Raw genomic sequence first — 18,710 nt, forward strand, 5'->3', positions numbered from 1 at the left:
TAAAGATGGAAGTGTACGGAGTTATACTTACTGCATAGTGCGCGTCAATAAACCAACATCCATTAGCTTCGAATGTTTTTATTTAAAAGTAACAAAAGAAGAAAGCTGCTTACAGCACACACAGGAACATGATTAAAGCAAAAAGAACAAGCACCACATTACCAGAATGTTGGTGGTTTGCCTGCAATATCCGCCGTATGAAAAGATGTACATGTAAAATAAGATGCTCAAGTTGCACACATGGAATTCAACTAAAAAGTTATTGATATAAATTTGTTGTGTGTCTCAGAACAGTGCATTTCGCATAGTGAATTGTTCCGCAAAATAATGCAAAGAGATGTTGAAAAATACTCAAGGCTAACACTACAAATTTGTAATCATGCTAATTCCACCACTTCGTAAATCAATTCTGGCTTTAGTTCCAGCTTGTGCAGTCCCTGGTAAGGTGTACGTACAACGATCACTCCCAGAATTCGTATTGTTAGGTTCCAGATTACGTGTTTGATAGTTTTTCGCATCCATTGGTGCCACGCCCACTTGCGCATTGTTCACTCGCTCCCTGCTCACACGATTTATTCCGTCTAACTTTGAGTTGGCAGCACGAAGGTCACTGGCAGGTACAGCAGACCAACTGGCGACAGTACCACATCCACTCACGCATCCACCCGTCGCAGTGTCAATACCTTCCAAACCACTTTCATTAAAATCATCAGACAATGTGATTTGGTCTACATTGTTTGCACTGATGGCCGAATTACTAGGGCTTCCGTGTTGGTTGGAATGAACTCCAATGATCAATTCAACTTCACGGTCATTTTCCGACGCACAGTCAGATTCCACCGAGGTAGAGGCCGGTCTTGTCAGTTGACCGGGGGAATTCGCTGACGCTGTTCCGCTGTTTGTGACAACCAATGATGTGTAATGAGGCTTTGGTATGTCATTATGAAGCTTGTTCGTCGTCAACTGGTGTGCGGTCTGCTGTGAATCTGTGTCGTATCCTTGATCGGTGGACAATGGATCAGAATGTCTCCCGCTTCGATTGTGATTTTCCGAACGACGGAAATCCACCGGCTCAGTGTTAAACCTCTGCATAGGACAATACACAATTGGGTAGTGACCGCTATGGTGAATTCTACGTTGCAACAAATTGTCGGTTGAAGCTGATGATTGCTTGTAGTTGCCTTCTAAGTTACTTTGCACACGAATGTCACTGTAGGAACAGTTTGATAGTGGCCTTCTCCTCTGGTCATCTTCTACCAATACTTGGTGCATTGTTACATCCTCATAACAATGTTTTTGAAAAAGTGCAGTGGGATTTTGCTGCAAAATAATAATAAATTATTGCAGAAAAGATCCACATAACGTTTTCAAAAATTTATGTCAGTTGCTTAACACATAACAAAAAGAACATCAGCCATACCGTGGTGGTGTTGACTGCGTCATCGGAGAAAGGGCCGAGAGTTTCATAATGATGAGGCGCTCGGCTTGGTCTAGATGGTATAATGTGAAGTGAAGGCGGTGGTGGTGGTGTGGGGAAATGGGAACGATGTGCTGGAGTGTTCTTCTGCGAACGATTGTACGGATCGTCATGAAGGTGGTCGTAACACCCAGAAGATGTGCCAGAAATGTGTGTACACTGGCAATAGTGTTGTGTGGGCTGTTCATATTGACTAGTTGCACATTGGTTAACGTCGCTGGTCATGCAAGCATGATGGGTTCTGTGCCGACTTTCTGTTGGAAAGTAATGGTTCCATCCACTCTGGCGGGAACGATTAATCGTCGATAGAAGTTTAGGATCTGCAACACAAAACGAAGACATAGATTTTTGCATTTTGCAAAAATGAAATAAATTTTCTATTTGAAAAATTTGAGTTGGCGCTTTTGCATACATGCAATATATCAAACGGTTCACATACCGGTGTCATCTGTTGATGAGATTAGACAATCACATTCAGATAGATTGTGACCTGCGCCATCTCGACAAGGTTCAAATCGGTGAACCACAAGATCAGATGTCACTGTGGTGGAAGCTGGATTCACAACAAAAGGTTCATTCTCCATGATAGCCGCAGCCTTCGCAAGTCGAAGAGATTGAGCACTTGCGATAGGGAACATGGTCGTCGTTGTAACTGGGTTTCCTTAGAAAGTAAACGTGATTAATCGCTATATTGGCTTTCACGCGTGTTTGAAGATGTTATCAGACATACCGGCTTGGTAGTGGTAGACGGTGCGCGTTGTGCCGTCTGAACGCAAATTCGATCTTACTGTGTTCGTTTCTGGACAGTCGTAAGATCGATCAAGACCGGAAAATATTCTATTGTCAGCAGTATTTTTACGACTGGAAACACACTTGCTGTACATTTGTCTAACCTGAACAAAAATATTGGCAATTACTACCTAAAACCCGGCGGTTTGTTATATACAAAACTTACTTCGCTAGGAATTAAGCAGTAGAAGATGAAAGAAACAACGCCATGCGCTGAACAAAAAATGCAGAACAAGGCAGCAGTGTATTTAGGCGTCAGGTTGCTGAACCACAATAAACCGCAACACCACATCACAATAAGCAACAGTTGCAGAACTGCTATTCTCGCTGCGTGTGATCTGCAAACAAAGTTGTTTTACTTGTGGTTTATCCAAACAACTACATGTACTTTTCAAAACCATTCCATTCAAAAGAAAAGGACACTGGTAGAGACCCACAAACAGAATGGTTTCACTACGATAATCTATTTTATCTTGAAACACACGTAGCTCGATGACAACATGTAAAGGCACAATCCTGACAACAGGCACTCCGAGCCCATTAAATCCATTATAAAGCAAGAGCTACACTCTAGACAAAACAATGGATTTCACACAAGGACCTGGCAAGTGCAACGCTTTACCGCGAAACCAGAAACACTGGTGGTTACCTCCCATTTCTTGATTTTCTGTTTCCATTATTTTCTATTGCTTTAATTCTTCGAACGGACCGCAACAAAAATACGACTGACAAACAGACGCTAAAACAGCAAGGAGCGATAACGCTCCATACAAATCCATCATCATTTTGTAGCCAACATCTGTAAAAAAAAAACCATTGCAAACATTTATTTGAACAAGCATCACTAATTGTTTGATAATAACAGCAACTTACATTAGGAACCCCCCATAGCCTTTGAACTTTACTGCGCAACTTATAGATGTTACAAGAGCAGGGCAAGCGTATCCGATGACGTAATACCAACGCCATCGGTCGTTCCGCTCCACCAAGTCACCAAGTGCCATGTAAAGGTGGAAAGGTTCCAAAACGGACCAAGTGAAGATGCACAAAACACCAAAATGTAGGAGTGCAGCTATTATTGCACACATCTGCGAAAAAGGCATGAAAATAAACATTACTATCAGTTAAACTTTGGCAATAAACGTTCTTTATTGTTACTTACAGTTTGTGAATCTACTTGGTGAATTCCGAAGAGGAAAACAAGTTCGGTAAAACATAGTGATAGGACGATATTTTTGTGAATGGTGTTCAGGTCCAAGGAATGACTACAAATAAACAATTGAATGAAATGGACCTGTTTATATACAAACTATCGACAAATTTTTGATAATTGTGTGTTGAAGATAAATGTATATCGACTTACCTATAAACAATCAATGTAACAGCAACTACGAAAGAAAACACAAAGGAAATGACGACTCCGCTTCGGGCGATGTTTAAATATTTCAGTGGGACGTCCTCATTGCTGGGAAGATTGCCTTCTGGGTCATTAGAAAAAATCGGTTGTTCTGATGAAATGACCACAAAGCTGGTCATATGATCACATTCACAAAGACTGTGGGTTCTGTTGCCTGACAACTTTCTGCAACCATTCCCTGACCAAAATCCATCTTCTTTATTTCTGTGTATGTTATAAATGGTTATTAGTGCTAATAACACACCGGGACACAACATTATAGCAATGGGGCAAGTACAGAATCGAAAGTCCTCAAAAATCGTTGCATGGCTAGCACGAGACAAATTACACACAATTAACCGCACAATAACTAATATACCGTCCGCATACCTTTGGTATTGGTTCCAGAATGCGCAAGTGTGGTAAGGAAAGTGGTTTTGTCGATGACGAAGGTTTAACAGCAAGGGTCGTTTTAATTCCAAAGAGTCTCGTATCCGATTAAACTGGTCACCAGTTGCCGATGCGACAGAAACTGATACAACTTGTGAGTCAACGGGTTTCTCGGGTGATCCTAAGCCGGTGGAGTCTTCGATATATTGTCCGACGTTAACAAACGACAAAAAAATCAAGGCTTTTTTTGCATTGTCGTCAATAGCCTCAGCAACAGCTTTAAAGTCCAATTTTACTGTATCTCCATGCGAGGTAGTCCACAAAATGTCTGATGGTTCTTTCTTGGGCATGTTTTCATGTTGCACGTGGATACCCAGTGAAACTTGAGGTTCGACCCAGCTCACGTCGAACTTATCGGAAGTAGTTGGAGTTGTCGGACTGTTTTCGTCCGTCATTATATCTTTAGTCAAAAAGAACCCAGCATCTTCGACGACGCCCATTAGCGATGTTGCCAGATGGCTCTACGAAGAACGGGGGTGGCCATTACCAAGCCTGCTAGTAAATTACATGCACTGTCGTCTATAATTCAACCTACCCGCAGTGGTTGTTTCAGTGCTGTCCAGGCAGCACTTACGTTTTGCGACAAGAGAATACTACTGCATTTTATAATGGTGTTCGAGAGGGTTGCTGCGTTTCTTGGTTCAGTTTCAGCAACTTTTAAAAGTTCTGAGCAAAGAAATGCATCATTAATAAACACAGTTGTTAAAAATGAATATAATTTCCTTACTTTTAAAAGCTTCAATGATTTTGGCTATATCCCAGCTTTTAAGATCGTTATGCTTTCTAATTAAATCCGACAACAGTTTAGAGCTCAACTCTCCAACAGATAATGTTCCAACTTCAACCTTTAACACAATATTTTGACACTGTGACAAAAAATGTCCAAAAGCCGCCATTTTCGGGTCGGCGAACGACAGTCATAAACCTAAACAAACACACCACAATACACCTCGACTTACCTCCTCGACAAAATCCTTTATCCATCGCGAAGCGCATTGTGTTAAATCCGGCATCTCAGTCGCCCAGCTTGGTTTGGATAAATTTCCTGCACACATCCAGTTTGCGTGACCACCTCCAATGCCTGTCAGTTTTAAAAATTAATATTGATCTGTTTTAAATGCGGCGTGTCTTTTAGGTCGGATAGTCAATGTCATCCATTATGTATTAGCTACTGCGCTCAGTGTAGCAACTTTACCAACAGAAAAGTTAAACTTGATTGTGCGTAAACTGACCAGGACATGGCATGAGGGCAATGTTTCCATAAGAAGTGTCATTCCAAATCAAGCCTGCTGCTTCCTGTCGCCGACAATACGTCGGTTGTTCTGGCGGTTTTGACGTAGATGATGACGTATTGATACCTGCAAGGCCAAAAATCAAAATCATGGTCAGTGATTTTATGTGTGATCGTATACAGTTTAATACATGAAACCTCAGCTTACCTGGATATTTAGTGGTTGTTGTAAATGATGTTGAAGTTGAGTGAGGAATAATAGTAGGAGGGCTTGTTGGTTTTGTTTCCGTTTCTGTTGTGGTTGTTTCAACTGAGGGAGTCGCGAATTCAAGTTGATAGTTGATCGCAGATTTCGAGTCCCAAACATAAAGCAAGCGGTCTTTTGGATTGTAGTCGATTGAAGAAGTTGAAGTCGTTACGCCCGGAATGGCGATGTTAATCTGTGCGTGATAAGACAATTTGAGTGACCTATTTTCAGACACCGTTGTTTTAATGACAGTTTCACGTCCACCTAACAGAAGCCGGAAACTCAATAAATACAGAGACCACTGGACGTCTGATGGCCTACTTTAAATGTAATCACAAAGAAGGCTTTTAAATGTACACAGGCTAACTGGTTTTGCACTTCCTTCTAACAAAAAAATGGCCAACAACAACTTTTCGGACACTACTTGCCTCTTTTCCAACATTGGATGTCGTGTTGAACATATAATCAATGGTGAGAGAGTCATAATTGACAACATATAGAACTCCACATACAATAAATGCGTTCAGCGCAGAGAGTTTTGAATAGGGAGTGGTCCAAGTGTTGAGAATGTTAAGTGATTTTCGTTCCAAGCTGTTGAACCATAAGTAAAAATTAGGCAATTTGTTCACACAATTGATGTTTTATCGCATTGTGTTGTTACCTGGATATAACTATATTTCCCTGGTTATCTTCGGTGGCATAAATTACCCAAAGCCCTGTTTCATCCACGGCCAAATCTATATCAGTGTCCATGCTGACACCGTAAGGCGAAGTATCGTGATAATTAGCATTCGGAATTTCTTTTTCAACTTGAATACGACCGGCCCGAAGATCGTATCGCACAATTTCACGAGACCTTTCCTGTGGAAAATATGTATACGATATCAGATACAGATCAGAAAATATAATATGTCGTGTTTCTAACCTTGTTGTAATAGATACTTCCATCATAAACAACAAACCCTGTGCCATCCACTCGACCAGGTATAGTGTGAAAATTTTTGCCGGATTTTGTGGAAAGTTCATCCAATGACTCAAACTCTTGCAAATGCGAAGATCGATATTGCATCCAGCCCATGAAAAATATCCTGCGTATAAATTTGTGACAAATTATTACATTATTAATTATCTTTTGCGCGAGTGTTGTCGTAGACCTACCTTTGAGTTTGCTGAAATGGATCACGGGCCCATGCCCCATTTGTATTTTTGTTCGTTGTGACTGAACTTTCTTTGGTAACCTTTGTTATTGCGCCAGGGCACGTCGCCGCTGAAAGTTAAGACAATTGCATTATAACTGCTGCCTTTCTACACTCAGGGAAGTGTTGGGTAAGTTATGGCGGTCGAAGGAGAAATGGAAGGATGGTCAAATAATTAAAGTATCAGATTTCGAGGAAGGCATTCGACCGAGCGGACGCGATGTAGAGAATATTTACTTTCGAGCCAACCCCCCTCCCCCCCTTTAAGCCAGCAAAAGTTTTCCTTCGTTTCGCGATATCAAAAACCAACAGACTGATAAACACACATTAAAAGAAACTATCTGTACATTTGCTTTTAAATCTGAAGGCAAAATCGAAGAACTAGTGACGCGTCAAGTAATTTTCCGGCGATAAACCAGTTTGATCCCTGGCAACCCAAGCGAAAATTCTCGGCCCGTCGAAACTACGAATTATCTTTCAGAGAATGGACCAAATTTGTAGTTTTAATAAAAACGCCTTGTCTGGTTTGTGCGGAAACTAAGCCACGAATTACAGTACAAATCCTCGGATTTAAGTCGGTGCACTTAAAATTCACACACCAAATGGAGTTACGAAACACCAAGCCAACAAACACAAATCAAACTTCTAAAGTTATTTGGCACATCTGTTGTCATAAACTTTAAGTACGATAACTTTTTACACATTAGTGTTAAATGCAACATTAGGGCATATAACATTGTACCATTGCGCAGGCGTGCGAATCGACCAAATGACGAGTCAGCCACAAACACTGTCTGGGAGAAGTTCATTCAAGCGATTTACAACAAATTCCACTGATTCTTGCCAGACACAGCACTCTCGTTACGCCATAGTTCACACCAATTCTAATTGACCATTGAGTTTGACATATTCAGGTGTATGGCTGAACCAGTATCTTGTTATATTTCCTAAATTACGCTATCAAGCCCCCATTTAACCATGGAAACAAAGTGAATCAAGCGAGCACTATAGTGAAGGTTTGTGGCGTTGAATAAAAGTGGTTTTGTTCGGTTGTACAGTATAGAAGATGGCACAAGAAAGGGAATACGCTGAAGGACTTACCAAAGGCAACACACTCCCATTCCATCTGCAAGTACTTTGCAGTCCCTGGACAAGGATCAGGAAACATATTCGGATCAACTTTAAAAGTACATTCACTTTTGCCGTTGCAGCTGAATAAAAAAGAAACGAATTCAACTTCACGATGAACAGGAGGAATTTTCTATCTTACTTTTTTGCCACTATCTCTGTTCGCGGATGAAGTCGACACCCAGCGTTATGGGCATTTTCATTTTGTGATATACAGCGGCGATCGTCATTCCTTCCATACATTGCAAAAGTCATTTGAATTAAGTCATTGCCCGGACATCGCAAAGTAACGTATTCGTTTTGACACGCTGTAGTTTCTCCACCTAAACAATTTATTTGGTTGGTAAAAATAATAGACAACAAAAGGTTTTTAAACCAATCTGTCGGTAAATTTAATATCTGCTTCATTCAAATCGCAAACAAGGTGCAATTAGGAAATATCAGACAAAAGTTTGAAAACTCTGTTTATAACTATTCTGTGCAAAGCCATATTGGTAGATTGGCCAAAACCCTGCGCTGCCAGCAAACAATGGTTTTGATAATGTTAACATACACGTGCCAAGATAAGCTTCTTGGCCTGAATCGATAATTGTAATCCACATTCTAATACACAACCTAATCACAACTTGGTTAGGAAACAGAAGAAAAATGCGACAGGAAGGTATATTGAATCTTTTTTGTGTAATTTAACGACAAAATCTCCGCATGTGTATTAATTTCTTACCTTCTACAGATGTCGTGTACAAAACAAGCACGAAGTAAATCCACATTTTCGTTTCCATGTGAACGAAATATTGCATCTTATCCAGTGTGGACAGTAACAACTTAGGACACGACCACACTCAAAAATCTTTCCTTACAATTTTTGTAGATTTCGTAATCACTGATTAGTATATTCTTTTCTTCATATCCAGATAATGTTAAACATACTATATTAAGATGTTACAATCTGTTCTTGAGAAAGGAAACAATAAACAAGTTAGATCCGCTGTCATCCCAGTGATTATGAGAACTACCTAATACTACGATTTTCACTGTACTGCATGACATAAGACTGCAAACATTTTCTTCCAACTTAGTTGTCTTAAACGAGGGCCACCAACCGGGTCATAACAGCGGCACTGACTGCGCAACGCCCGAAGGATTTTGCGAGACTCGAAATGCCTTTTTCTCTCCGACTTCCCCCGTTGGGTCTGCTGTTCGCTAGCGATACAGCCGATAAGTCGGGAAACTTGTAAAGCAAACAAAATGGTGACAAAACGTGTTGCGGCTTCACATAACCATTTTGTTCTACTTACCACTAACATTTCTGCAAGGCTTTAGTTTTTGCGTGATAGCAAAAAATCTAGTAAGTCAAAATTTTAACCATAACTTAGCAAGACTCACACAAGTTTAAAAATGACTTTAACAAAATAATGGAAAATAACTACTAACAAAATCAGTTTCTGTATCTAAAACATGCTTTAAGACAACAGACAACAGTCAGTTCATACAAATTTATAAATAATTCATCGCACCTAACGCTCCCCATCAGTTGCAAGACTGCACATAAGGGTGCCTTCATAACTGAGAATACAGAAATGATTGCTCCAAATAAACTTTACAAAACGGGATTACCTTATGGAGTAAAAATTCGTTTCCACATAACAAGGAATTGTTGGTTTCTGACCTGATTTGCAGATTACACTCGTCAGAACATACAGATAAAGACTGAATGCACGAGTTCAGCGATTACCGCGCCGACTGTCTGTGTCCCACATTCGCAATCGGGAGTTCGCAGCAGACAAAACCTTCACGTGAAGGTTCTTTTTCGCACGATGACATGCTGCGCCGACATTAAGCACACAGGAAACATGCTGAGAAGGTTAACGCTACAATTGTTCAAAAACAATCAAAATAGTGACAATGGTTTGGTGCCAACCGAAATTGAGGTACTTTTAACATGAAGCAGTTATATGACGATGGTTTTACAACACAAGCAGCATTTTCAATACATAATTTGTTCACAAACCATTCAAATACAGCATTTTCTTGTTCAGGCAATTCATCGGTTGAGGTTGATGTTCAAGTTAGTCATGTATGAAATCGAACTGGGCGAACCAAGTTTTAGAGCTGTGATGAACAAAAAAGTTGTTCACCAGAAAACAGATAAATTTACTCGAGAAATACGAAAACCGACTTATGAGTATTACTTAATCATGGGATTAATCTTGGAGAGTAATCACGTGTCGACAGTCACGGCGAGTTTGAGCCCAAACCCTTCTCACAACATTCGATTGTTTATACAATGGCATTCGCAGCGGCAGAGCAGACAGTGAGTCACTGACGACTAACTGGTGTCTCCCCCGTCCAGTGCATTTTAGAGCCAACGCAAATCAAATTTGTAAAGAACGGTCGTAAACGCACGGCGCGAACCAGACGTACCTGCGGGCTATAAGGAAGCACTTTAATTTTAATACTGGTGGAAACACTGATGTTTGATAAGATGCTACCAAATATAAATGACTGACGAAAAAGTGCATAAATACTCGCGCGACGGCTTGCGATGAAGTCACATTTGTAACGTTTACAGCCATAAACAAACCACCCGCACTGTGCGGAAACCAAACTGTAAAACGCTGTACCAACATGCAAGGATGGCAAATGAATGTCGCATTTTTTTCGTTCGAAATCACCGTTGCCAACATATTCACAGCGTTGAAGCCTTCCAAGGACGCTAATTGTGACGTGGAAAATATGAATAAAGAATCTTATGAAGTGCACTCGATCGGGAAAATGGTTCCTGCTTTTTGTCAAACTTCTTTGTTTTCTTAGCTCCCGCGTAACACCGTTACAGTATCGGAGATACGATGGTACTTTAGTGTTGAAGTGTCTAAAGTGCACCTTCATACAATTGAATTCCTTTTTTGATGGAGGGCACTTTGAAATTACCCCAATTAGGAAAATATTGGTTAGTAATGAATCGGTGTATGAAGTATTGTAATTTCAAAAAAGAACGTCCCACCCTTTTCTGATGTGGTATCTCTGGTTCACAGGGTCCGGTCCAATTTGTCGTGTGCTTTAATCACAAACTGTAGCCTACAGATACGCACGCAAGATGGATTCCAGACTTGGCGTTAGAGATATGAAACAGTTGAACGACAATCGCGGAACCATCGGATCAATTGGGTTTTTAAAAACAAATCATGCTAACTGTAATCGGATTTGTTGCTGATACTGGAGTAGTGGGTGGTATAACGCATTGGTTTCATTCCTAACCAATGTGTTTTCAAACCAAAAAAGGCCAACAGTATAAAGGTACTTCTACAAGAACTACCAACGAAGTCAATATTGAACAGTGAGTAAGTAAGGAAAAATGTCCCCACGCAACCACGAAACAATGAATTGTTTTTTATCTACACACAAGGAGGGGTAACTTTATAGCCGTGTCTTGTTGGACTTGTTTGTTGATAAATACTACGAGCGTTGCTGTTTTAAACTCGTAGGGTAAATGTTACAGAATACCTCGTGATGCAACCCACGTAGTTTGATTCGAAATCATTGTTAATTTGGTTTGTGATTGGTACAAACGTAATCAAGCCAAAACCTTGCACATAACGACATAAAAATCAATTCAGAAAATAGCTTCAGAGGAAAATTTAAAAGGTAGGGAAGAATCTTCTGCTAACTGTACTGGATCTCTTGAATAGAAGTCGGGTAAATGAATTCGGAATTGGATAGTCTTATTATAAAAGGAGGGTACCGCCACTTCAACCCTATGCGCTTACACGATTATTATCACCACTGCATTGTATCGACTTTATTGTGTAAACACGCACTTTCTCGTGTTACCTTCAGAAACCTCTGGTTAAAAATCTGAAATATGATTGCTGTAAATACGTGCATTTATACCCAATTCGTGAGTAGTGATATCGGCTGATTTTCACTTCGGTTTATAAAGAGCAACGCTGTTTTGTTGTTATTTCGTGTAGTGTAGATCGAATTTCTATTCACGGCACCGGCAAAAAATTCTGATCAATTGCGAATTACGAAAAACATGTTTTGGTAGGATCGCATTACTTCTGGGATAAGGTACCGCCATTCTTTTCAAAACTTTCAGCATTTGAACACGTGTTCGTTACTGACAAACAGTCGTTGTATTGTATATACTAGTCACTGCATTCACCGCTCTGGTTCATACAAGCAAAACCTGCGTCCCACAATAGAATTGTTTTTGATGTTATAATGTTATAACAACGTATGTCAAACACGTACTTAATAGTAACACAATTTCAGAACTTCGGAATCGAGTGTTGCATGCAATTACTGACTATGTGAAAAACTTATATGGCAAATTGGTTGTGGTTTGACACCAATAAAATCTAGCTCCCAAACTTTTTCACACAGACGTTGAAAAATGTACAAGATAGAGATGATTAAAATAACGAAAACTATGTAGGCCTATATCGTTGTGAAAATCGGCAAGTTTGGGTTCATCATCACAATACATACATAAAGCGTTTGTAAGCGATAGAACGAAGAAACAAACGCAGCTTAGCTGCCCTTGGTTAAATTATTTTTTTACATTAAGCCTTATATAAAGTGTTTTAACACGTGTATATATGTAACATTCGGGCCTCAAGCTAAATTTGAAACATAGAAATCTAATATTTTAACCCTAAAAATATATTTTTCAATCGCAGGTCGAGTTTCGAGTTTTTAGTTTTGCAATATTAGTGCTATATTGATCGCAATGTCTAAAAACATTGTATAATTTTTACCCTTTTTCCGAAATACAACGATGTTTTGTCAACCAGTTTTCTTGGGCACCATGTGTAAATAGAAGTTTAAAAGGATGTTACTATATTACCATGACGTCATTCCTATTTCTTGGGTAAGTTGTCAAAACAAAACAAACAGCTTTTCGACATTTGCGCTCCGCATGTAAGCATAGTATACTTAAATTAAACATATAGTACTGTTTGTTTGTTTGTTCTACTATGACATATGAAATGTTCGTCACGGTTGTGGATCTGCTCTAGGGCGCTTCAGCAGACAACTATAATTATAGGTTGATGGAAACTATTTCGCTAAATAGCTGCTTTGTTTCCCCAAAAACACAACGTGGGCTAGAGAAATCATGGTTTACGTAATTTTTTTTGTCAGATTGTTGATTTAAGGAAGATTTGTCTGTATTTTGTTGAAACATTAATATGGCACCAACACACTACGCTGTAGGCTACCTGGATTTTTGGAGCAGAACAACATGCCTTAGGAACAACTTAAAATTAATAAGTTTGTTCACTGCAAGGATGTCAAAACAAAAAAAAAAATCAGCAAGAGAGGATACACCACGAAGCAATGACAAAATATTTTTTATTTTCCGGCAGCTTCTCGATAACCGTCTAGGCTACATTTCAAAGCTGTTCGGTTCTCGTCAGTTCACTGCACATGTTTACGGCGTAATTAGACTGCTATCACGACGGGAAAATAAAAATTGATTCGGGACAGTGGTGGTGAAAAGTCAAACCTTGATTAAAAAAAAATTTGTACTGTTTAGTATACTATAAGTCTGTGGAACCATAGAATACTAAAACATGGAATGGAAACTCTTTTCGTCACGCATGAGTAACACTTTACGCAAAATGAAAAATGCATTGGATTAAATGCGATTTTGGCGTTTTACGGCGGGGAAAAACTCTAAGTTAATGTAACCACAAGAATTTATTTAAATGTAATTCAAGTAGTTTCATCCTTAGATGATTTTAATTATGACGCGCTATAATGCACTTTTTGACCGTGTGTTACAAGCCACCTTACAGACTAAAAAGTTGTTGATACGTCTTCGCGTCAACCTCAAAGATGACGTAAGACATGTAATTACGTCATACAAGTGATGACGTAATGTTTTAGATTTGCATATCTGCCTAAAAAGCAATCATGGGATTCAGAAACCTAATGTATGAACAAAACAGTCTGACCCAGAGGTTACATTTTTGCAGTCATTATTGGGTATGTATCAAAATGTTTCATAGCTCCTCTTTTTGTAAAGACATATGTTGGACAGATAGTGCAGTACTACATGAAGTAGTTTTTGGCCCAAAATGTCAGATTGTAGCCTTTGTAAACCAGATAAAATGGGGCCAAATTTTGCTGCTTAATTTTAAAGATTGTATTTACTTGGTTAACCTTACTTAAATCTGGCCGTTTTTCATCTTTTGTGCAAATAATATTAAATAATAAATAAATAGGGGTAACTATCTAAAAAATATTGACATAATCAAATAAATTCTTGTGTCATTTTTTTATATTCCATTATTTTTGAGCAATTCATGCCACATATGAGCCGATGCTCTGTGAATATTATTGAACCTGCTTTTGTTGTACTAGTAATCTACTTTATACATTTTTCCCACACATCACTGAGTTTTCATTGTAAATATATGTTTGTATATTGGCACTTTTGTCCCAAAGTTCGCCTTTAAGTGTTGATTAGTCCAATATCCCCCGAGAAGAAAACAAATCAAATTTAATGGAAATTATTTTTGTCAAACTATTGCACACATAACAGAAGTATATTTTTTTACTTTTATCATAACACTTGGTTGAATGCTCATGACACAGTTGAAAATATGTAATGTTTTGTTGAGCTAAACATAATTGCATTTTGTTTCAGCCAAATTGGACCTTTATATATTAAAAATACCTTTTATCACTAGTCATTTTTTTTCTTCGCAGATTAGTTTTAAGTAAAACACAACAGAATTTGATTTATATATGTAGTAAAATGCTTCTGAGAGAAACATGTCATGTTGAAGAAAAAAATGAAAGTTTTCAGAATTTGCTTGTATGCAAACACTTATATACAAGTTGCAGTTGGTTTATATTGGAAGTATTCCCACTGCCCTGGAGTATTTGCAAACAATCAACATATATTTTGTCAGGGCTTAGCTTTTTCAAACCCATATTATGCACAAAAATGTTGTTTTGTGTTGGACTTGACTGACAACATTTGCACTCAGCAGTATGAACATGGTGTTGGCGAGGTATTTCCTGGTTTTAATAATTTGGTTCATTAAAATATCTTTATTTCCATCTTCATCAAGATACAGAAGTCGCAGAAAAAAGCAAACATACTATCGTTTGTCAACTGTTTGTCAAATGCCCTGTTTTTGCAAAATAAATATTCCCAAACAACCGCATTACTGTGTGCAGAGATACTGTCCTAGAAAAAAACATAATAAACAAGTAGTTGATTTTACATAACAAGCATAGCAGTTGATAACATTACTCGATTTAGCCTCCCATTGCTTGCAAACAGCAAAAGCGCGCAATTATTTGTTCATATTTTGACCCAAAATGCAGTAGACAGCAGATCGCCGTAAAAAATTATGCGACACGATTTATTCAAAATTATCCACATATTTCAAAAGACGAGTGACCAAACTTCTTGTTTTTTTTAAAAAGTTTTAAATTTTGTTCTATTTAATGGGTTTTTAAGCCCCTTAAGAAACACCAAAATCGCATTTAACCCAATGCATTTTTCATTTCGCGTAGTGTTACTCATGCGTGACGGCGCACTTTCAGCGGAGTTTCCATTCCATGTTTTAGTATTCTATGGTGGAACATAGAAACGGCCAGATGTGAACAAAGCAACCAAACGCTATTTGGTTATAAATTACACTAAATTATACCGTTAATGCATGTGGATCGAAATGTATACCAAACATTTGTATACTGTGGTTTTAGCATTTTCCATTTCTTGGCATGGAAAAACCGAATTTAATCTTTTGGAAATCTTGCGTAAGAGAAGTTATTTTAATAAAAACAAAGAAGATTATAACGAAAATAGGAGCTGCTATATTACCATGCAAGCGATTCGAATATACTATCGTTAATCGTTGTTGTGATTTATGATAACACCACCACCAAGCTTTGTGTAAAACATTACAAACTTTGGTACAATTTTCCATTTCAATTAATTTGGGTCTGTTTTGTAGTGCAGTATGTTCGAAGCTGACAAATAATGTTTACAAAAAGCTTTTTGTCGAATACCTGGATAAAATAACTGGTTTAACAAAAATGTCATAACCAAGCACAAAACAAATATCTTCCTCTGACCTGGCCATGAAGTCACTGGCCCGTGCAACATTCAGTATTTGTAGTTTGTTTTGTAAACTCAATACTAGTAGTAAAAAATAACAAACTGTTAAAAAAATCTTTCAAAATAGTCCAGTCACAACTAAAGTATTAACATGGGTAAAATCTTCAACATGTATTGTCATACAAAAGTACAGATTTACCAAATATGATGCACATCACACAAACATCAAGTAACTTGTTTTTACTGTTTTGAATGCACACTTTACAAATATAGTAAGATTTTTCACTATAACCACCAGCAATTTTTGCAAACAATGATTTTTTTAAATTCAACGAAGAGTTGAAAATACACTACATTGGCCACAGAACAATACAACACAGTTTGTTAAGATTATGCAGTGATAAAATAATTTTATGTAGAAAATTGTTTGGTTTGAGTTTAATCATCATCATCATCAGGTACAAAAATGTCATAATCTTCTAATAGACTTGCTCCTTTCATCGACAACATCCCACCAAGGTAGACAAATGGAGCCAACACAGCAATAAACTTCGTGAAACCCAAAAATGTTTTTTCAGGTTTTTTCATAATGGCTTGGGACATTGGCCGAATGCTGCAACATCTTGTTGCTCTTCTGATTTGACAAGACCTTTGACAGGTTGATCTTAGTGCAAAAACAATGCTGGACCGCATGTTGCAGTAAAAAATGGTGCACTGTCTAGTTTTTCTATGCAATGATAAAACACTGTTATGATAAAAGGGTCGAAGGAATATTTGGTAATATTTTTAAATTCCCCCAGGTTTGTTATTTAAGCAAATTCTTACATTAATATAAATATGAGGTTTTGTTGATGATTTAGGATATTCATTTAATCCGAATTTACGCCAATTTCAGTTATAGTCTTCATTGAGGTAAATTTTTTTTGGGTCTGTATGAAATCAGGGCCAGTCATAGTTAGACAGGAGACCCAATTCGGATAGATCTTTTTGACAGAATCACAAATCTTGCCCCACATACATAAGGACCCCTGAAGTTTATTAACTTTTTCTGGCTCCAAATAAACTGAATAAAGGTCTTGAGGCCTGATACTCAGGGTAGGCAAAAAGAGCCGCAGTTGAGAATCACTGATCTATGATCAACAAATCATTTCATGCAAGGACATTTAACAATGCACATTATGAAGCCAGCATTAAAAAAAATCTATTTTATGTTCGCAACGACAGAGACATTAGGCGTATATGAATGAAGTAATATAAAATTTAATTTGTATTATTTTCCTAATGGTTATACTGGTAGTCTTCGACTTTGAGTCAACAATGTGTCGCACATAAGTAAAGATTGGCTGAAAGTGCATTGGTTCAGATAGAAGTTCTTCAATAAAACGCGTTGGTAAAATTATATGTTGACAACTAGAAGAATTTGTCGAGGAATATAAGTAGGCTATACCAAAAACTATAAACAAAAGTTTACGTTAAGGCTTAAAAATAGGTTGGAAATTAAATGTAACAGACACGTCTGACAGCTACTTGGCTTGGCTTGGCTTGGCTTTGGTGGTGTGCGCTTTTACTGCAGCGAAAAGCGATTATTCAAATTCTAAATCAATGCATTTTCAGCCAATCTTTACCTGCATCATTGTGACGTCAGGCTTATTGTCCATACAAGGTAGCAACCTTGAATATTTTGCTGTATTGAATTAAATACGAGCAACTTCCAAACAAAACTCTTGTTTTTCAAAAGTCCAAACCCCGATCCAGAGAAACTTCTCTCGCTTCAACTGACTAGATCGCGAATCGTTGTGTGCAAACTAAATGTAACAATCACACAGATTGGTGCAATTTGGTGCGTCGTAAAAAAAACAGTGTCGGTGCCACTTTTTATAATCAAACTGCATTGAACCTTAGAGTTGGGTGGGTATATTGTAGACAGGATAGATCAGTACGCGTGCAGCGAACTTAGCGCATTTCGAAACCTCCAGGTAAGGGCCTACGCAGTGGGCCGTGGGCACCCCTTTGCAATCACCAAACAGTTCGCACCCCCTGATAAAGATGTAACGTAGCCTGGTTGAATGGCGGCCAAATCGGCCATTCCCAATCTTTTAGGATTTACCTACCTTTATTTGCAATCTGTTTTGCTTTTGTTAGACCAGCAGTTGACTATTTAAAACTTCCATTAAAAAACATTTTGCACAATAAGGCCTCGTTCTTTTATCGCTACATTGCACAATATTTACACAAACTATTATGTTGTCAAAGCTGTGGTGCCCAACTCAGCTACCGTTTTAAACAGCCAAAATCGAAATTTCGCAAGACCTGGTAAATAGCTGAATATTCAATTTTTATAACCTATACAAAAATATTCAATTTTTATAACCTTATTTTATATATCGAGGTGAATTTAAAAGCAAATATTCTTTAAAAAAGATATCTCCGCAAACAGTGTATACAAATTTATCGTTTTTTCTTCTCTTTTTATTGCAACCTATACAACAACGGTAATGTTGTATTTATTACATAAAATAAAAGCTTCGGTTTAGGGTGAATACGTTTATAAATACAAGGACGAAACCAACTATTTGTGAAAACGGCCATAAGGTACAACATGATATCAAAGATCGTCAAATATCGGCCTTTCGTTGACGAGCGAGAGCAATGTTTCTGCGATGTAAACCTAAATTTTGTTAAATATCAACAGATCATAAAATAATTTTCTAGC

The 18,710-nt window shown here is 38.1% G+C and overlaps 1 protein-coding gene across 1 annotated transcript; it reads right to left on the reverse strand.

Moving 5' to 3' along the window:
* Window positions 1-68: 68 nt before the first annotated feature.
* LOC145891588 (adhesion G protein-coupled receptor L3-like) lies at window positions 69-8,865 on the reverse strand. Its single transcript, XM_082981939.1, has 22 exons — window positions 8,639-8,865; window positions 8,057-8,237; window positions 7,888-7,997; window positions 6,749-6,857; window positions 6,516-6,678; window positions 6,252-6,451; window positions 6,019-6,181; window positions 5,552-5,783; window positions 5,345-5,470; window positions 5,072-5,193; window positions 4,840-4,957; window positions 4,648-4,778; window positions 4,053-4,573; window positions 3,630-3,887; window positions 3,429-3,531; window positions 3,140-3,354; window positions 2,916-3,065; window positions 2,433-2,604; window positions 2,208-2,370; window positions 1,917-2,138; window positions 1,421-1,797; window positions 69-1,320 (listed from the first exon to the last, which is right to left on the reverse strand). Exons 1-22 carry the CDS (start codon window positions 8,712-8,714, stop codon window positions 364-366), a joined length of 4,869 nt encoding a protein of 1,622 aa, XP_082838065.1. The 5' UTR covers window positions 8,715-8,865; the 3' UTR covers window positions 69-363.
* Window positions 8,866-18,710: the final 9,845 nt, after the last annotated feature.

The sequence above is a fragment of the Ascidia mentula genome, chromosome 1 (genome assembly GCF_947561715.1).
Source record: "Ascidia mentula chromosome 1, kaAscMent1.1, whole genome shotgun sequence".
Lineage (NCBI taxonomy): Eukaryota > Metazoa > Chordata > Ascidiacea > Phlebobranchia > Ascidiidae > Ascidia > Ascidia mentula.